The sequence below is a fragment of the Larus michahellis genome, chromosome 3, assembly GCF_964199755.1.
Source record: "Larus michahellis chromosome 3, bLarMic1.1, whole genome shotgun sequence".
NCBI classification, from domain to species: Eukaryota; Metazoa; Chordata; class Aves; order Charadriiformes; family Laridae; genus Larus; species Larus michahellis.
In genome coordinates this window covers 68820616-68840645 of record NC_133898.1, presented here as the reverse complement: position 1 = coordinate 68840645, position 20030 = coordinate 68820616, and the positions used below count along the sequence as shown (strand labels likewise).

General features: G+C 38.0%; 1 protein-coding gene across 10 annotated transcripts in view; it reads right to left on the bottom strand.

Moving 5' to 3' along the window:
• AHI1 (Abelson helper integration site 1) overlaps positions 1–17950 on the bottom strand; it is a 94227-nt gene extending 76277 nt beyond the window's left edge. For 6 of the 10 annotated variants that reach the window (XR_012586220.1, XM_074580662.1, XM_074580656.1 and 3 more), the window contains exons 1-8: positions 17732–17950; positions 13678–13749; positions 12668–12789; positions 5323–5933; positions 4600–4757; positions 3334–3547; positions 2386–2578; positions 795–890 (exon numbers count right to left, since the gene is read on the bottom strand). Coding sequence is in view for 9 of the 10 variants with exons in the window: in XM_074580662.1 (XP_074436763.1) it covers positions 795–890; positions 2386–2578; positions 3334–3547; positions 4600–4757; positions 5323–5933; positions 12668–12789; positions 13678–13687 (1404 nt within the window). In the remaining variant the exon portion in view is untranslated. Of the gene's footprint in view, positions 1–794; positions 891–2385; positions 2579–3333; positions 3548–4599; positions 4758–5322; positions 5934–12667; positions 12790–13677; positions 13803–14374; positions 14398–15032; positions 15051–16975 lie in introns of those variants that run through there. The other 4 variants (XM_074580657.1, XM_074580658.1, XM_074580660.1 and 1 more) reach the window with 4 other exon arrangements.
• Positions 17951–20030: the final 2080 nt, after the last annotated feature.

The following is a 20030-nucleotide window of genomic DNA, read 5'->3' as shown; positions in this document are numbered from 1 at the left end:
GCTATACACCCAGACACAAGATACCGGACCTCTGATTCCAGTAGATTCATCTTTGGCAGAGCTGAGAAGAGACTCTGCATGTAATGATATGGAGGTCCCTCTCCCTTCCTCTAAACTTGCAGTCCATTATCTTCTCCTGTATTTCTCATGTTGTAGGTTGCACAATGACTGTCAAGATCTACCTTCCACAAGGGTAGGTGTAAATGAACAATCCTCAGGCAAATTAAAGCTTGTCAGCTCTCAAAGGCCAAATTGGCACATTCAAGTCTCTCCTAAAAGGGTAAAAAGGTATATGACATGCTAGCTAAATTCCCTGTATGTCATTGCTGCAGCATTTCAAACTCTGGAATTAAAAACGACAGGCATTTTATAGTTAGGCTAGAGAGTCTTTTCAAAGACTGGTCAACTGAAAATGCCACTAGAATGCAGAATAGCTGAGGTACACAAATCAGTGGATTTGTCATTTTCTTTGCAGAGACAATCTCATGAACACACAGAAAACCCTTAAAGAAAACCTCCTTCTGTACTATATGAACAAAAAAAAAAAAAAGCTTTTTTACACATTGTATACTTCCTTGAAAAATACATATTCTTTACTGTCAAGCTTGTTACTGTGAATTTTATGGGGTAAAGGAAGAGGGAAAGGAGAGAAGAGCCAAGCAAGAATTTGTTTTTCCATCTCTGTTGCCTGGAAATATTAAAAATACTTCCACACTTTGTGCGGTTAGCGTCTTCTAGATAATTGAATAGAAAGATTTATAAATTTTGTTTCTTCATTTAAATATTTACAATACCTTTAGAAATGCCCAACAAATTTTTCGGAAACCACATTCCTGAATTTGTACATCAGAGTTGGCTCTCACTTCATCCATACTTAGAAAATCAAGGATCTGAAAGTATTGGTAGGAATATAAATATATTTCTCACGAATATATACTTCACGATAATTAAAAACACATTGAAAACATGCTAGATGCGATTCACTAGATCAAGACTTCAGTTTTAAGCCATTACAAAACAAGTACTTCTTTCACATAAGCAATTAGAAATAACAGATCCCTATACATTTACCTGATGACTATTTATGACCTGCTTTAAAATAGAACATAAGTCTGGTCTTAAAAAAACCTCTTCTTGCTTTCCTTCTGCCTTAATAAATGTGTTCATGTGTAATTTTCATAAATCCTATATAGCTAGGGAATCATATAGATCACAAATATGACAGCCAAAACTAGCTGTATGTTAATCTAGCTGGAAAATGGCAGTCAAAAAGCAAGTTTTCCTTTCCTAGCTTTGTCACTTATGTCGTAGAATCAATCATAGAATGGTTTGGGTTGGAAGGGACCTACAAAGATCATCTAGTACAACGCCCCTGCCATGGGAACGACATCAGGTTGCTCAAAGCCCTCTCCAATGTGACTTTGAACACTTCCAATGATGTCCATGTGTCTCTTCATTTTTCTGGTCAGTGACTTTTGGAGATTTACCTGGCATACAAAAAAAATTGGAATCATGGTTTCTTCAAATTGTTATTTCATAAACCACACTGAAGTCAAACAGCATGATTCCAGTATAGTCATACTTCTGGTCACAACACCAACATGATTTCCATGAAGAAGCTTTACATATAAATGTAATTAATTTTGTGTTAAACAACTAAGGACTCTACAAATGTGTTTGTTATGAGTATCACAGAACATAAAGAAACGTATGGTGATATTGTATATACAATCTATTTGAAATACAAAAAACAAGGAATGAAAAAATATTTATTGTATTAGGTTCCCGTTTTCAGCTTAATACTACCGAGTCTCTCTTTACAAATATTGAAATACTTAAGCTTAAAGTCACGTTGAATATATACCTTACAATTTTTCCTTTAAACATAGTTGTACTGGAGGAAGAATTAATAATTACTGTGTGAAGAATGGGAGAGGAGAAGTAGATGTCTAAAACGTCAAGGGAAAAGAGCTGTTGCTACAAAGTAGGCAAACTCCATCTTTGAGTTTCTGGTACTTGAGCTTCTTTTCAGATTTCAAGAATGTAAAAAAGGAAAAAGTGATACCCTACCTACATGGTGCCACCCCTCCTGATCTGGAACAATCTTACCAGCCTTTCACAGAAGTTTGACAGTTGATTCAATAAAAAAGCTTTGTCCTCCTTACTACTATCAAAACAGGGTTTTTTTTTTTTTTTGCTATGAAAAACGTTTTGCAGTCACCAATAACACTTTTTGGTATCTCCACTTAATTCTGTATCTTAAGGCTATGCTATTAACCCAATATAACTGAAATAAAACACCTGAATCATTTAAATATATACTGCAGAAGAAATAAATAGAAAATCATAACGTGCATAAATTTGATGTAAAATATTTAACCTTACCTCAAAAAACAGGATTACACAAGGGCTTTCTTCAGTATTTTGAATAAAATAACTAAAACGCTCATTAAATATGACTTGCTCTTCCCACTCCGGAACTGTTGATTTAGACTGTCTGAAGTCATATGGTTTTGTCATAATAGGAAGAATGTGCTCTATTTGCTCTTGTTCATAATAAGATGAAACTTTCCTCTTGCTGTTTGAAAATTTCCAAAAAATTACAATTGTTATAGCACCTTAAAAAAAACAGTATTTTCAACTACTGAAAGCAAAGAAAGATACAAGATACCATTTGTTTTATGTTAGAAAAAAAAGTTCTAAAACCACCCAGAATTTAAGACAATTCCCAATGTATATAGTAATGCTACAGGCTGAAGTTCAAAATCCTAACAATCATGTTACTCTTACCAAATTTATGCATAATGATCATGGTGGAGCCTACTGCTTAAGCACTGTTAAAATTTGGTTTTCAGGAAAATTATGCATAATGACAGTGGAAACAAGTAACTGAAGCAATTAGAAATATGAAGAACTAAGCTTAATTTCAGGATTTTAAAAGGTCTTTTATAAAACAGAAAAGACAGATGGTATTTATGCTACAAGAGTTTTGCTTACTTATTCTAATCTTGACTACTACATATTTTTGAGATTTAGGAAGTTTTCTCTCTGAAAATAATACAGAATGAACTGTGCTGTAAATATAGCAACCTTGAGAGCAATACAGCAGTTCAGAGCATTTAAAAGTGCCAAAAAGAAAAAGAAAAACACCACCCAAATTTACTGTAGGTATACAGGTAGGTTACTGTACCTATATCATAGATGCAGAAACTAATGAATGACCTCGCAAGCTTAAAATTCAGCATTATTTTCATTTTCATATTTAATTTTCTAGGGAAGAATCTATGTATTTATAGTAATCATTGATAACAGAAACAGTTTATTAAAAATCACCTATGATCCTTCCTGACGTATAAGCCACTTCTCTGATCAACAACATGGATTTTAACCATGGGATGAGATACCAGGAGATCAGTTTTAAGTCGATCAGATCGATGGATATAAACTCCCAACACAAGATCATCATCAAAACCAAATTTAGACTGAGTTGAAATTTCTGAATTCTTCATTTCTTCATCATTTTCTGCAGCAGCTTCCGTGTTTTCTTCTAGAAATTGGAACAAAGTAAATAGAGGTTACTATGTTCCACTAGTGACAGTTTAAAGGAGTAAAAATGCTCCATATTGCCTTAGCAATCAATAGTAAAGCAATAATATTTGAAGTGTTCTTTATGTAATAGGTTAATAGAAAATTATCAGATTTGCAGCATTTTAAACACATATGACCATACACACAAATTCATATTCATTAATATTAACAAACATCTTTATTTAAAAACAGAAGTCTTCCTCTTGATTGATATAGGTTCTTCTGTGCCACAATGACTTAAAATCTATACAGTTCAATATCCTGCTCTGAACTACAGCCTATAGTAGGGTTGGTTTGTTGTTGTTTTTTTTTGTTTTGGTTTGGTTTTTTTTGGTTTTTTTGTTTTTTTTTTTAACGTAAAAAACAACATAAGAAGCAAAAATTGTTTTCAAAACTTCCTAATTTACAAGTTACGGTAAGACCACCACACTTAGTAAATATCAAAAGACCTACTCCTCATCAATTTCTGTAATGTCTGTTTTTTAGACTAATTTCTTATTTTGTCCTCCACAACATTTGAGGAAATGAATTCTCCAATTTGACTATGTGTTGCATAAAAAAAAGTATTCCTTATGTTTGAATTGAGCATCACTGTTAAAGCAGTGGTGATACACCATTTATAACATAAAGTAAATAAAAATGATAAAAATAATAAAAAGATAATTAGAAGACGCATCTAAGTAATACACTGTAAATGTGGTATATATATTATAATATTATGCTTTAAAAAACCCCACTTTCTAACTATTTATCAATTTCAAAAATATTTACAGTAAATTAATTTTAGATTGATACATTAAATTAGCTTTCTTACAAGTTAGCCTCAAAATTGGAAGAACAAAAGCACAATTAAGTAACTAAAGAAACATAAGTAACTTCAACAGCTCAGTCACTTCTGTGTTACTACTATGGACAAATATTTCTGTAGCAGTGAAAAAAAAAAAAGAAAAGAAAAAAGACTTGGATAAAGCAGCAAAGCAGCACACCATTCTAACATTTTTGTTGGCAAACCTTTTCTGGTTTTCTTTTTAACCTTCTTTGCTTTAGGTTTCTGTTTTTCCATGGTTTTCTCCAATTTCTGTCCTTCTGATGTAAGTAGTCTTTCCAATGACTGATTTTCATTGCCGTCTTCTGCTGGATGATGCTGTAGCTCAGAAAGGGACATTGCACTGCAACATAATGGACTACTGTCAGCAATTGTATTCTAATGCTTATATGGATAGAATTGCTTATTACCACTATTAATCCACTTGAAATTTCCTCTCTAGCTCTGCAACTCATCATCTGTGTATCTTGAAAATGCAACACCTCACCCCCTCCAACATTAGTGTCTTAACTTTTTTTATTTCTCTCCCCTCTTCCCTCTGATTTCCAGATAATTGCAGAACTGTTCATCTGAATAGAGCCAACCTAATAGTCTTTTGCTGGATCAGGGCCATCACTCATCACCAAAGAACTATGCACAAAATTAAGTTAGTTGAGAGTGAATTCCACAGAAAATAAACATCAGATAGTAATGGAGGATATTTTTAAAAAAAGTTAAACTGAATCTGTGAGTTTAATATTAATCTCGACAGCATTTTGAAAGAATATTTGGTAATATTTTTTTCATAACAGAATCATCCAGTTCATCACATACGTACAGTTTATCAGAAAGCTTCCACCTATCTTAAAACAAAATGAAACATTTTGCTTAAGATTCACAGACACACAGTATACAGTTTATCATTGTACCTTGTTTCAGCTTCACTTAAAACTGCTACTTCTTTCTTCTTTTTCTTCTTTTTGCCTACTTCATTGTTCAATACAACTTCATGGCTTTGAACACTGGATGTAAATTCGGACATCTGTTCTTTAAGTTTCATTCTTATTTTCTTTTTAATTGCCTTTGCCTCATCCTCAGCCACTTGCAGCTGATAGGCTCGAATTAGCTCTTCTTCCTCATCTAATTCAGTTACATTTCTCTCTTCAGTCAAGGAATTTTTAATCTTTCTGTCACCTTCTTGATGAGGTACATCTGTTTGTGATTTACTTTTTGTTTTCTTCTTTGGAAAATCAGGAATCTTTTTCTCAAAACTCTCCAATTTAGCTTCATATACATTTTCTTCCTCATTAAATTGTTCTTGTAACAGTGATTTCTTTTTCTTCTTGTTAGACTTTGGGTGCTTGTTCTCCTCTCCACTAACAATATCATTGTTTATTTTCTCTGCAATTGAGGCCTTCTCTCTCAGTTTGTTTTTTGTAAATCGGGGACTCTCTTCTTCAGGATTATATGTGTTGTTTATAATTGCTTCATCATTCACACTTTCCTTAGCTAGGTCAATATTACTTCTAAAGGTGTCAAGCTATAAATGAAAAGAACATAAAACATACTTGTACTAAAAATTATGTTCTAAGGATAAACATCATACTTTATGTTATTTCTTTAGTAACATTACACAAAGTAAAATGAAATCAAAGATCTAGTTATTTTCTTGTTTAAAATTAACAAGACAGATTGAAGGGCAACAGAAAATTCACGGTGAAAAAAAATCCCATTTTGTGATTCAGCACTTCATCCTCGATGTTGTTTCACTAGGTTTTTAAATTACTTTTAGGCATATCCAGTAAAAAAAGAAATCAACAAGTCTACTCCATAAACAGATGCCAACGCTTTAGACTGTTGAAAACTTGAAGATTACAGCACAAAATCATGTATTTTCATCCATTTAAAATGCAAGTTAGAGACAGGCTTCAGGCTCAGTTGTTTGTAGTCTCTTTTACTGAAAGTTGCTGCCGAAGTTTGACAATGAAATTATATTTAAAAGTGCTAAAACTGAAAAACTAATTTCTGTGAATACTTTTTTTTTTTTTTATGTATAAAGTTGAACTCCCCTCCCTCATTATTCTTAGGAGAATGACAAAGAGTTAATCTAGGACCAGCCTAGTAAAAATAGGTAAGATAAATTTCAGCTAAGGCATTTGTTTGTGCACTCCTCCTGACAATTTTTGGGGTTTTTTTTAGGGGACACATTGTAAACTTTCCCCCCTCCTTCAGGTTTCTATTCCTGGTTACTAAATGCCTGGTTGTAATGGCCCATCCCTGGAAACAGTCAACGTCAGGTTGGACAGGGCTCTGAGCAACCTGATCTAGTTGAAGATGTCCCTGCTCATTGCAGGGTGGTTGGACGAGATGACCTTTAGAGGTCCCTTCCAACTCAAACTATTCTATGATTCTATAACAACTCCAAACAACACAGCAAGTAACTAAGGCCTAAGTCTGTAAGGAGCTTGACAAACACATCTCTGTTCCTTGATGGAACTTCTGTGAAGTCACTGAGGTTCATTTACTCTGTGGTCTTACACAAAACTCTCTGGAGTCTCCACATGAAACATTAGAAAGGACTTCAAAACACAAAGAAAGCAAATTTAAAAAAAAAAGTTGGAGAAAATGTAAGTATCTGCATACAATCTTTTCTTTGCCAAAACCACCTTCCTCCCTCAATAAACGCAGACGTCTTCCCCTTCCAGCTGGGATACTTCTTACAGTTACAGAATCACGTTTGCCCCAAACATTTTTAAAAAGGGACAATACATGTAATAAGTCATCACCAAAATATACAAGCTTATAAAAAGGAAAAACAGAGAATGAAGTTGCAATGGCAATCACACTTTGGAGGATGGATCCTGACTTAAAAATGCCCACTTGCATGAATAATCTTCCTTCTAGTCATGGAATAGGATGCTCAATGTGCAAGTCATTTGCCTCCATATTGTATGCCCTCAATTATGTGAGCCTGCAAACCTTCATCAGTATCTTGTTTTATTCATGTCTGACATTTGAAGAGAAAACACAGAGAGCAAGGAAAGCACTGAAAAAGAAGGAAGGACAAAGAAAGGGAAGTTTGAAGTACATGAGAACATATTATTTTAATAACATATTATTTGCACAGGAAAACGCACTGACTAGACTTACTAATGCTACCTACTAAATGACACTGTCCTAATAAAGTATGAGTTAAAAATTAAAGCATCTAGAATTTCATGCAAGTATGCTTATCTAATACATCAGAAAAATCTAAAGCCATTCATACATCTTTTCAGTAAGTATCTTTATTTTTAGCATCCTATGTCTAAAAATAGTTTAAACTATCTCAGTATCAAATTATGAAAAAAACCTGTCTTTGTACCTTCATCTCTTACTTGCTTAAATAGACCAGTAACATCCTCTTTATTCATAAGTCAATGACCTAAGAGGATGTGGAATATTTCATGTAAATAACTTGAAATACAGAATAGAGTAACAAAATTAAAAATAAATTAGAGCAACAAGCTTTGTATAAACTAAAAAACCAAAATAAGCCTCTCTAATAGATTGTCCACTTCCTTATCTGCACTTTTACGAATAGCTTTAACTGCAGAGTATAAGGAATGAAGGTTACAACACACTGGCAATTAAGACCCAACAGTGACCAAAGCTAAGGTCATACTGATTTTTGCCTGTGACAGAACATTAATCCATTAAGCCCAAGAAGTAGAACTCTTTGAGAAATCCTAAACCAAAAGCCCTTGTCTTTGACCTGTTCAAGTAAAATAACTCTGATATTCAAGAATCATTTCCTCAAAGAAACCTAGCTGTTGCAAAAACTTGCTTGAAATATTTACTAGAACTTGTGATTTATTTTGCCTACAAACAAAAAAATATGTCCACAAATATGTGTCATGAATAGTAGCAGTACACAGTCACTTAATTATAGCATATTTACTCATAGGAAAAAAAAATACAGAACACCCTCATAATGAAATAAAACAAAATCTCAAACTACAGCAAATTCCAGGAACATTATTAATAGATACTGCAGGCAGCACAAAGCTGCTTCAGCAGTTCAAACACAAATTCCTCAGCCTGTATGATGTTAACTCAGGCCAATTTTTACACATGTTGTAATTACATGATATAATTAAATAGAGAGGAAAGATGGGACGGGGTCACAAAATAATGAAATAAAAGCTAAGACATTAATAAAATCAATTCATCATATTAGGTTGCAGGCAGAGGCAGGGCTACTGTTCTAGATTCTCTGCCTGAAAACGCAGGACAGAGAGAGATCAACTAAGGGCAATCGCCTATATATAAACACACTTGAACTGAGTTAGAAAGAGCAGTTAGGCTGGAAAAGCAGCTCAGAGGATAGGCCTGTCTCTGGAGTAACTCCAAAAGGTTTCTGACCTGAAGCTGACCTCTTCAGCTTAAAGCATGGAACAAATGAGAAGGCTTTTTTTCAAAACAATTCCACAGCCACATTACAGCACCAGGGTAGAGGAAGCAGTCTTCCCTGAGAACAGATCTGCTTGCACTACTGGCTTGACAGGAGCAAGAGATGGGCTCCAGCCAAGATGCACTGCAGGTGGACTAACACACAAATCTTGTACCACTATGAGCCAACCCCAGGTCACGCTACTTGCCATTTGTGTTCCAGCGTTAAAAGCAGGGACAACGCCTAATAATCTTACTCCCTTTTAAAAAGGCTTCTCAAATATGTGTGAGTGGAACCTGGAAACACATCAAGTGATTTTGCCCAGGGTATCTGGAAACTCAGATAACCAGGTTTACAGAGGTACCCGAACTTCTTCCCGTAACACAGGCACACCTTGAAAAATTAGGAATAGACATTGCCAGCCTACTGAAGGGCTGATATGTACTGGTTGTAAAAGAACTTATTTAAAACTTTACTTACAACCGAATTGATAATGAATGTACTTGTGATGCTGGCTATTTGTGTGGCGTGCTTAAAAAAATTCTAATGCACTAGGGAACCAATTTTACTGCCATTACTTGTATAAGACTACAAAATGTAGATGCTAGAAGAACTTTAATTTACAAATAGGATGAGCTTGGAGAAGTTTAACCAAATTTTAACAGAAAACATTGAGAAAATGTGTATGGTCAACTATTAGCAGTTCTCCTATTTTAAATATAAGAAACAAAAGGCTAAAACCAAGTGGAAATCTCAGCAATAATCTCAACAACAGCAAAAAAACAGGCTATGAAACAGACCCTGGGAAAATTCTACAACCTCAAAGCTATGCAGGTTGTGTTTTACATCTAAGACAGAAGCTAAAGTACTGAATTAGTCAGAAGAAACCTGTGAAATATCCATCTTACCCAAAATAATAGAAGAATTTTCAAGCCTGGAGCTATACTACTATTACCTGTACACTCATGAACCTCCAGAGTCCAACCTGTCATACAGGGCCTTATGAAGAAAGGGAAGGAGCGGACTCAATGAGGTAGGAAGTGAAAAGCTTCAAATGGATAAATTTGCTGCAATCCTGCCTTGAATACAAAACCTTAGTTATCAAAGTGTGCCCATCCCAATATTGTAAACTGGTCAGACTACAATCTAGGGAAGAAATTCTTGCCTCCATATATAGGCATCTTGCTTTTCACCTGGTAGAAAACTTCACTGACATTTTCTGAGTTAAACATGCCCTTTTCTACCATGAAATTCAGATTGAACCAAAAAAAACTCAATCATTTTCATGCTGACTTTAGACAGATTAATCTATCTGGGCAAAACAGTCTGGCCATTGCCTGATCTGAGGCTTGCCTCATTCTAACAACTTGTAATATGAGGCATAACTGGTAAAAAATAAATATGGTGACTGTTCGCTCCGGAAGGGATACCAGCAAATTCACATTCTTCAATTTCTTGTTTTTTCAGCCATGCCTTCAGGCCTCATACCCACTCCACCTGTGGCTATTGAACAACAAAGCAGACCTGGCCACAGCTGATGCCTATTTCCATCTACAAGCCCTTCATTCCTATCAGTTGTGAGTTTGAACTCATCCTGCCATACTGACATCAGCCTTTCCTTTTGAGTCAGGCTGCTTCCCTTCCCTCCAGGCAATCGGCACATAGAGCAGAGCAGGCAAGTGGGCAGGTAATCCCCTTACCTTTGCTTCTATCATTTAAAATCACAGCAATCTCCTACAGCTCCTGAACTCAGGTTTCAAGGAAACAGTGGATTATGATGGCAAAGGTTTTATTAATCTAAGAAAGGCTAGGTTCAGTAAAGACAAAAGAAAGAAGCAGACTGGAACATTTCCAGCAGAAATATGCTCTCAACCATGAGCTGCTTCTGATCAAAACTGGGAGACCATTTATGGCAACTGCATGACACAAAGGCAAGCATCACTGATAAATTTCACATTATTTCAAGATATGTGAAACTCTAATAAAGAAAACTGGAACAAAATCAGCCAACCCCCTATATCTACCTCCTCCTAACCTCCCCCACACATTTTTTTCTTACAAAGAAATGACTGGTTATTTGCTGAAGCAACCAGCATGGAAAATACCAACCTGAGCTCTTGCAACTTTGCCACACTTTAAGAAAATATTCAAAACGGTCAGTATTAGGTTTCAATACACTTTCTCCTCAAGTTCTTATTCTTTTAGTGCTTTGATTGGTAAAAATCTATGCCTTCAACAAAACCATAAAGTTAGGCTTCCACACTGATTCTAAAAGCGCTTCTTAATTTGTGGGTACACCATTAACTCGTGATTCAGTTCACTGTGACTTTAAGTGTTTTTAGGTAACTCCAAAACACTAGTGTTTTACGTCAGAGACTTCTGGAATGAAAACCAATTTTAAAACCAAAGTAAGCTTAAAATATTTATGAGTAATATGTTGTTGCATATGAACATAAAATTATGTGCTCAAAAATACTCATATCATAAAGTACAGATTTAAAAACCCACGTTTCATCAAAAAAGTAAACCTAGCCAAGGAAGAATTTAGTCTTATTGTTACACATATGCCAGCAAAACAAAGGAAAAGAACACCCTCTAACTCTTCTATACTATATTTTAGACGTCACGTTGATTCTTTGTATGGACTAAATACGATATACTTCAAGGAATGCAAAAATAAAAAAAATCCACACAAATATCAACTTCAATTTGTCAATCTAAATACAAAAACATGTTTCAGCATAACAATACTAAGTTCAATATAACTATTCCAAATATACTATATATAATAAATACATGTAATATTCTGACATTATATAAAATACCACTCCTTTGTCTTAAATGAGTATTGAAGAACGAACATTCATTTCCAGCATCTGGTATGAATACAATTGTAAGACAAAAAGACAGAAAACATAACACCTAACAAAAGAAAAATAAACCCAGAACATTTATCTTTTAAGCAATTTGCTTTCTTTTGAAATTCCAAACATTTTAAGTGAACAATTGGTTTCAGGAAAAAAGCTACAACATGAACCATAACTCAGAGGAATTTCTGAGGCTCTTTTAATGACGGATATGCCACAAACAAAAACATCATCTAACTATAAGGTCAGGGTGATAGAATCATTCCTAATCTGCAAGTCACAAGCTAAAGCCAAAATCTTTATATGTGTGTACTGCCTAAGTGGTCATGTAAACACAGGACCACTCAGACACAAAGCTCAGCACATGCAGAAATACGCCGATTACAGAGATCAAATTTTTAAAAAAAATAAAATATGTCACATTGTTTAACATTGTTTGCAAATTCTTATACCAGTAATTCTTAGGAAACGGAATAAAATTAATTATTATCTCTAATATTATTATAAATTCTCATCGGTTCTTAATTCACAGATGTATTACACAGATGTACCTGTATTATACAGATGTAGCACTCTCAAAATTAAATACTTTTACAGCCATAATTCTATTAGCCCATCACTCAAATTCCCGCTGAAGTCAATACTGAATTTGAAAAACTTAAAACTTTTCTGAAAAACGTGAATGAAAAAAAAAAGTACTGGCAAATTTTAAATGAATGCATGCCTGCATGCACCACTTTCTTTTAACCAGTATTGTATTCTATATAATTTTGGCATACCTCCAAATTACAAGGATGCATTGCTGGTACACAAACACAAATAAAACCCACATCAAAAACAAAGGATATGTGCAGAAATATACATCATACTTTTTTTTTTTTTAAATGCTTACACCTCTTTTCTGCAATACATTTTCCTGATCTTTTTTCCATTAAGGAAGGCAACCAAACAAAGCTTGCATGTGTTCAAACTCACCACAATATTCTCTTGAGAGTGAAACTTCTTTTTCTTTGATTTCTTTTTTTCTGTTAGGCCAGCATGATGTCTGAAGATCTCCTCAAAGCGGACTTTGGTTTTTGCCTTTGCCTCACTTTCAACTGCAAAAAGAAATCTAGAGTATGATTCACTAGCTCAATAATTACCATTGCTAAAAAAAAGTGCATAATCATCCTTTAAAATTGCAAAGGACAAGAACTATTTTATCAGGGAAAAGTTACCAAGAAATTCACTTAGCATTCAGTTAAGAATTTTCACCGACAATGTAAACCACGCAAGGATAACTCAGCAACATTGTACAAACACACCAGGCTACAACTTGTTGCTGAAGTCAGCACCATCTACCCTGTCTCCTGAAGAAAGCACACTTTGAAGAGCACACACATCAGGATCGGGACAAAACTTGGCCTAGCCAAAGCAGAGGACAGGTTATTGCCCTTGCTGTTTATGAACAGTAGCACCCTGGTAACAAAGGTGACACACTGTCTCCAGAAGATGCAGCAGCTCTGGGTTCCTTAGTGAACCTGGAATCCAGAGCAGCACCACCCTGAAACAGATCTGTAAGAGGCAGGAACATGGATGGATCCAAAATCAGGTGGAGCTGAGAGCCCCTGCCTTTCTGTGAATCACAATACTGCTATCAGCAGTATTTCAACCCTTGAAGCAGTAGGTGTTCTAGCCCCCCAAGGTAATGCTTAATTTGTAGCTAAAGAATTAAAAAAAGCAATCTGGCACACCACTGAAAAAGGCTGTTGAATCCTCAGCTACAGCATGTTCACCATTGTAATTACAATTTTTACAAAAGCCCCAAAATTTAAAATAAAAAAAAAAATTAAAAAATAACAACACTTTGAAAATCAGCTATAAACATAGACTCAAAATGGAGCCAATGCAGCATTAAAAATTTATAAACAGAAGTAACTTCTATAATCTGCATCTAGTTCTGACTATAAAATACGTATTGGAAATCAAACACAAAGTATTCTTACCTGCTGGCATTTTCAGTCCTCAGTTAGAAGTGGCTCAACACACCAGCTGCTTCTTCCTCAGAATTCACCATTCTATTTAAAATAATGAACAACTTTCATTAACATAACTGGTCCATAGGCTTGAAGTTAACAATTGAATGCATGCTAATTAATATCAAGGATGAGTACGGGTCTTTTAGGGAAGTATCTATTTCTAGACTATTTGTCTAAATTATTAAAAGTTCTCTGCCATCAAATGCTGAAGATTCTCAGCATCTATCTGATACTTGTTATTTTAGAGTAAATAAAAACCAACACTACAGCATTTTAATTAGCTATATATTTCTGGGCAATAGCCAAATACTTCAGTACTATAGTGCTCCAGTCTTCTAAAAATACCTACAGTTTATTTAAATAATAATCAGCCATGAAGCCTTTCTAATCAGGTTCCTATCCTGACAGCATCATCAAGGAAGTCACACTGTAGCCAGCTGATAGCTTTCAATGCAAAGATTAGTATCTGCCAGCAAATCTCACTTTATTACAAATCTCTAAATATTTATGTTTACATAAAGCATTTGTATTTTGCATAATGCAGACAAGCAATTACATGAAACTCATTTCTCTAAAGAAAAAATGTTAGGCCCTCCTGGTTGTGGAGAAAAGCCTACAAATCCAATCCAAACAAAGCTTGAAGGAAAATAAAAATATTAAGCACCTTTATCTTTTCATCAAGAAAATTCAGAATGTTTTACAAAAAACTTTAATACAAAAGCTGTTTTGTAAACAGTGGAACTAATGAAACCTAGCTTTCTATGAACGTGTTAAGTTCCCCTTAACCTTCGCTGCAATAAACTATCGCACCGATCTCCCTGATAGCCCACCAGGCAATAGCTCCAACTTCTCCCTAGGTAACACCTTGCTAGACACCACTAGCTCACATTCACTGGACACCCAGACACTGTATCTATCCTAATAAATTAAGACATAGCATTAAATACTGACAGCCTATATGGTTGCATTATGCTTGGCACCATTTTGGTCCAAGCCACCTAACACTCACCCAAGCAATTCCTGGGTACAGATTCGGAGTTAGTATGGATTATTATTAACAGGCAGTTAGCATGCAGCCACTCTGATTTGGGGCTAAGATTTTAATAGCATTAAAGTGGGACAAACATACCACTTGGCCTCAACGCTGAAAATCACTCCTGGGCACACTTATCTTACCTTTATAGGAAAGAGCTGAGGCTACACTTACATCCCCAGGCATTTGCACTACAGTAACCTCAGATCCTTCTCATCTCCCTTTCACAGTGTTACTTGCTTCCCCCACAGGCTACATACTTTCAGGTCATTTCACATTTGTTACTTACAGCAGTTGGGTCTGCTGCCTGGCCAAACCAAACCAAAGTAAGAAAAAAAAAAAAAGCAAAGTATTAGGGTTGGTTTGCGATTATAGAAGTGCTGATTAGTCAGTTGCCAGGTGTCATTAGTTTATTTCATGTATTAAGCAAAGCAAAGCATTTATACTAAGTATCCAACAATCTGAGGCTGTTTGAAATGAGCAAGGACAACCAGAAGGGACTTCCTAGGAAGAAAAAAAAATGTTTTGCTCTGTAATGTGCTTCACCATGTCACTGACAAGGTAGCAATATTTTCAATAACTAAAATATGTCTTGACTCATAAACAACAACAACCAGAACAGTAACAGTTAGAAATAACACTTCTTACAATAAATGAAAACAGAAAATATTATTGAAAAATAAAACTGCTTTTGCAATTTATACTTAGTTATACCAAAATACCATTTTAAAAGTACTACAGTTATTAAGTGCTGCTTTTCAAGTAGTTGATTCACAATTGGCTATAAAATATAATTTGAAGTAGTAGAAAACTAAATATAGTTATAAAATACAGATTCTATAACTTTAATAATTCTCTGGGGATTGGAGGAACATGGAAGTCTCTTATGACTAGTTGAGTGATTTCAACCATCCCTCAGAAAAACTAACTACAAACAACAAATGAAATGCTCTTAAATTTAAAACACAAAATATGAGAGACAATATAGAACCGCACAGAAAAATAAGTGAAGTGCATACCTGTCCCAAGTATATAAATAATTTTATGGTCAAAGGTTAAATAAATCACACCACAAAAGAACTATAGGTAAAGTAATTTTGCAGATAATTTTGCTTATAAGGAAACAAACACTTTTCCAAAGACTAGGCTCACCAGTGCTCTCTGTAGAATGCATAGGTTTGCCTAATTCACCAGTGAGTGCATAATTTTCTATTTACCCCTATTTAGTCAACAAGTCTATCCTCTTGTGGCAATAAAATTAAGAGATAAAGTCCTCTAATGATAGTGCTATTATTTTATACACATTTCCAATTTCAAATTACATGACCTTTGACATGTGCATGAAAGCAACTATTAGATTTATGTAAATATAGGTCACTAATCAACAAGGGTAAGAATAAGGCTGTTAACTCAGTATAATCTCATCTTAAAATAGGAGAGATTTAATCTTACATCCAAGTTCAGCAACCACAGTGCCCCAATCTGAATAAACTCAGTTATCATTAAGATTAATCTTGTAAAATGCAAGGGTTTTACTAGTAGGTTTCTAAAGCTATCTGTAGTATCATTAGTTCAAGATCTGAAAAAGCTTTAACTCAGAATTATAAGGCAAAATAACACTGAGACAAATCTGTTCCTCTTCACTAATGATAAATGTGGCATCAAAAAACAATCTGGTTTTATTCATGAAAATTCACTATTTAAGTCCAGAAAACTGAAAGACAGCTTTAATATTATGATGTAAATACCTATGTATTTGCATATCAAATAAACACTACTAAAAGTGCAGGAGCTTTCTACCAGTTGAGATGTGCCTGTAAAAACCTTGTGTTCACACTAATTTAAAAGGACGTTTAAAAAAGCTGGTGCTATCCATCTGAGTTTTCTAACGGTAACATATCAGAAAACTTTAGCTTCAGAGTAAACTGCCAGTAAACGACGACAAAAAAGCTGGGTTTTTTTTCGAGATTTGGCACCTTTTCTTGGTCAGTTGAAAACAGTCTCTCTGCCCTGATGGCAAAACTATGGACTTCAGCTCTGTGTAAGGAAATACAGCTGACTTTGATTGTTTAATACATTTCAAGTCTCTGCCTTATCTTAGATCATAATTACGAAAATGAGTTCCCATCAAGAGACCACCCTAAGAATTTCGATTTCCAAAGGGGCGTTTTGCTTTGCACAGATGAGTAACGGTAAACAACAAAGATGCAAAGGAACATTCCCAGCACACACCGTAACAGGGTTAAACCGATGGGATTAATCGCATTTAACGTGCAGATGCGCACTCCTCGTGCGAGGGAGGCATCACTGCTCTGGGGCTTAACGTGTCAGGCACGGATAAGCACGGTATCTTCGTGTACTGCCGGGTATAAACTGACCATGCCACCTCACGCGAGTAAACTACAAAGCTTGTACCGACGGGGGACACACAAACTAATGAAGGGATTTACGGCTTCACGCGGCAGGGCTTCATACCGCCACGCCGCAGGGAGACCAGAGGACGCCCGCCACATGCCGGCCTCTCCGGGTCGCCTCTTCCCCCGGTCAGCCCCCGGGGTTACTCTGAGCAATCACGCCGGCTGCGGAGCTCAGCTCCCGGTATTTCCCGCGCATCCCCGCGCTCCCCGGGCCGGACCGGGCAGGCCGCCAGCCGCCCTCACGACCGCCTCACGCCGCCCGCGCGCGCCGCTGCCGGGCGCGCCAACGGCCGCGCCACCGCGTTAACGGCTGCCGAGCCCCCCGCCCCGGAGCCGGCGACAAGAGCGGGGAGTGCCGGCGGGGAGGGAAGGGGAGCCGGGGGAGGGAAGAGCGGCCGGGGAGGCGTGCCCCAGCCTACCCGCCTCTGGAGCCGCGCACTACGACCAGCGGCGGCAGCTCCGGCGGAACCCCTGCCCTAACACGGCCTCCACCCCGCCGGAGGCGCGGGCCCTGCCCGACATGGCCCCGCTCCCCCGCGCCCGCCGGCCGCAGCGCGAAGCCATCACTTACGTCGGCCCCATCCACTTCCGTGACAACGCCGCGGCCAGCCGGCTGCCCCGCCTCCCCCCGCCAATGGTCTCCCCCGCACTTCCCTCCCTCCCCTCCCCAGCGCTGCGCGGGTGGTTTGGCCGAAAACAACTGCGGCTGCCAAGGCAACGGCGCTCCTCGCGCATGCGCGCCGCGACGGCTCCGGCAGCACAGCCTCGTCCGGTTTCCCGCCGGAAAGTGGCGGCGGCGGGAAGGCGCGCGCAGTAAGGGCGGTCCCGTGGGGACGAGGGCGGTGGGGGTTAGGCCGTCCCTGTGCGCATGCGCGTCTCGAGCTCCCTTCCGGCCGGTGTTCTGAGCTGGCGGCTCTGTGCGGCCTTGGCGCCCGGAGGCGGCGGGAGCGGGGCTGGGCCTGGTGATGGAGGGAGGGGCAGTCGGCTGCCAGCCTCCCGGGCCGCCTGCGCGGGCTCTCCTGCCGGCGCGTCTGATGCCGCCCTCCCCTGGCGGTGACCTGTGAGGGGGGCCCGGAGGCGCGGCGGAGCTACCCGCCGCCGGGCCCGCCAGAGGAGGCGGGACGGCGGTGTCTGGCGGGAGCCAACAAAATACACTTCGGAGTGACCATCGCCGCCCGGGGGTTTGTTGGCCCAGAAAGGGGCAGGCAGTGTCCACCTTTCTCCTGCTGCCTGTACGTGACTGCGGGTTGGAAAGGGGAGAGGCCTCTTCACCTAAAAGCGGTGCGCCTTCCAAAGATGTCGTCGTGAGACTAGGGCAATATGTTTTACAAAACGGAAAAATCTCAGTAATTAGCTAAGCAGCACCTCCTCTCATGTTCCAGGTCCGCATGCAGTGTTGCTTTTCTCTCATGGATGATGAGCTGATTACACGAGACTTAGTGAAAACATTGTAATAAATAGAATCATGTTTGTTAATCAAATCAGGCTTTCTTAAAGGCTGGTGAAAACTTACACTGTTTTGACTCTTCACATACTTAAATCGCAGGCATCCAGCGTGCTATCTGGTGCACTTTGATACCTCAAGGCCTAAATCACAGGCATTCGGTGTGCTGTCTGGGGCACTTTGACACCTCAAGGCCTAAATCACAGGCATCTGGTGTGTTTTAACACTTCAAAGGGAAGAGCTAAGTTGTGAGATAAGCTGAAAAGAGTCTCCCCAAGGACACTGATAAAGATGAGGAGCCTTCAGCCCCACCACCATCAGGAGGCGGGACAAGACCGACCCCCTAGCAACACGTCGCTCAGACACGGAATATACCAGGATTGACACATATACGGGAACCAGAAGAGTATATAATCAACTACTTTCGGGAAGTGTGTGTGCGCCGTTGGCGGAGCAAAGACTCCCCGGCCGCCCAGCGCTGTTTTGCTTGCTGCCGCTTGCTTAATAAACTAATTTGATTAATTGGACTGGTTCCTGTCAATTATTGGGCCACAATCTATAACAACATGAAATTGGAATTTAGAAAAAAGGGAGACTATGACATGCTTTAGAAACAGGGGAGCCCTTCAGGAATACTTTTATCCATTCAAAAACTCAAAAGTACATAACAGCTCTCTCGAGTTCAGACTAACAAAGTTGCTTGCAGAAGAATAAAGTCCCTGGGTAATGTGCTTGGTTGGAGTCGGGAGGTTGTCTGTCAGATAAGAATGGACATCATTGGAATGGACACCAGCTTCTTGCAAATGGCAGCACAAATGGACCTGAAGCTACGCAAATACTGGAGGAACTCCTATTTTCTGTCTGATTTAGTAGCTAATTTAAGCAGGTTTTTTTTTTTTTCTCTGGGAATAATGACTTATTACTGTCGTGGAAGAACTATTTGTTAATTTCTTCTGTGTAAAAACTAAATAAAATTGAAACAATAAAAGGCATGAGAAATTAATGCAGGTTTTGGATTTATGTGGTGGTATCGTTTCAGAAGTGAAGCTGAGTAAAATGAGCCTTGAGTTGACCGTGTATGTACTATTTGTACAGCCTAGGGGTGGGCTAATGCTTGCGATGCTGTGATCATGACATTCACAGTTCTCAAGTGTAGTGTCCCTCAAATTCTGTCAAAAGTTACACCAGCTGCCAGAAGAATACACATTCTGAAACCTTCCTTTCTTGTTTCTCAACTGGTATTAGTGACAGATGCTATTATCTCTCTCTGGTACTTGCCTGCCCTCCGCCTTCTCAAATGCTCACTCAACTGATAGGTAGGGCTATTTCTTTTTTCATAAGGCAAGCATCCTGGATTGCCTTGGCATAACACAAACAAAAAGAAGATAGCTCTTCAGCATTTCTTTTGCTGCTTTCTGTCCTTATA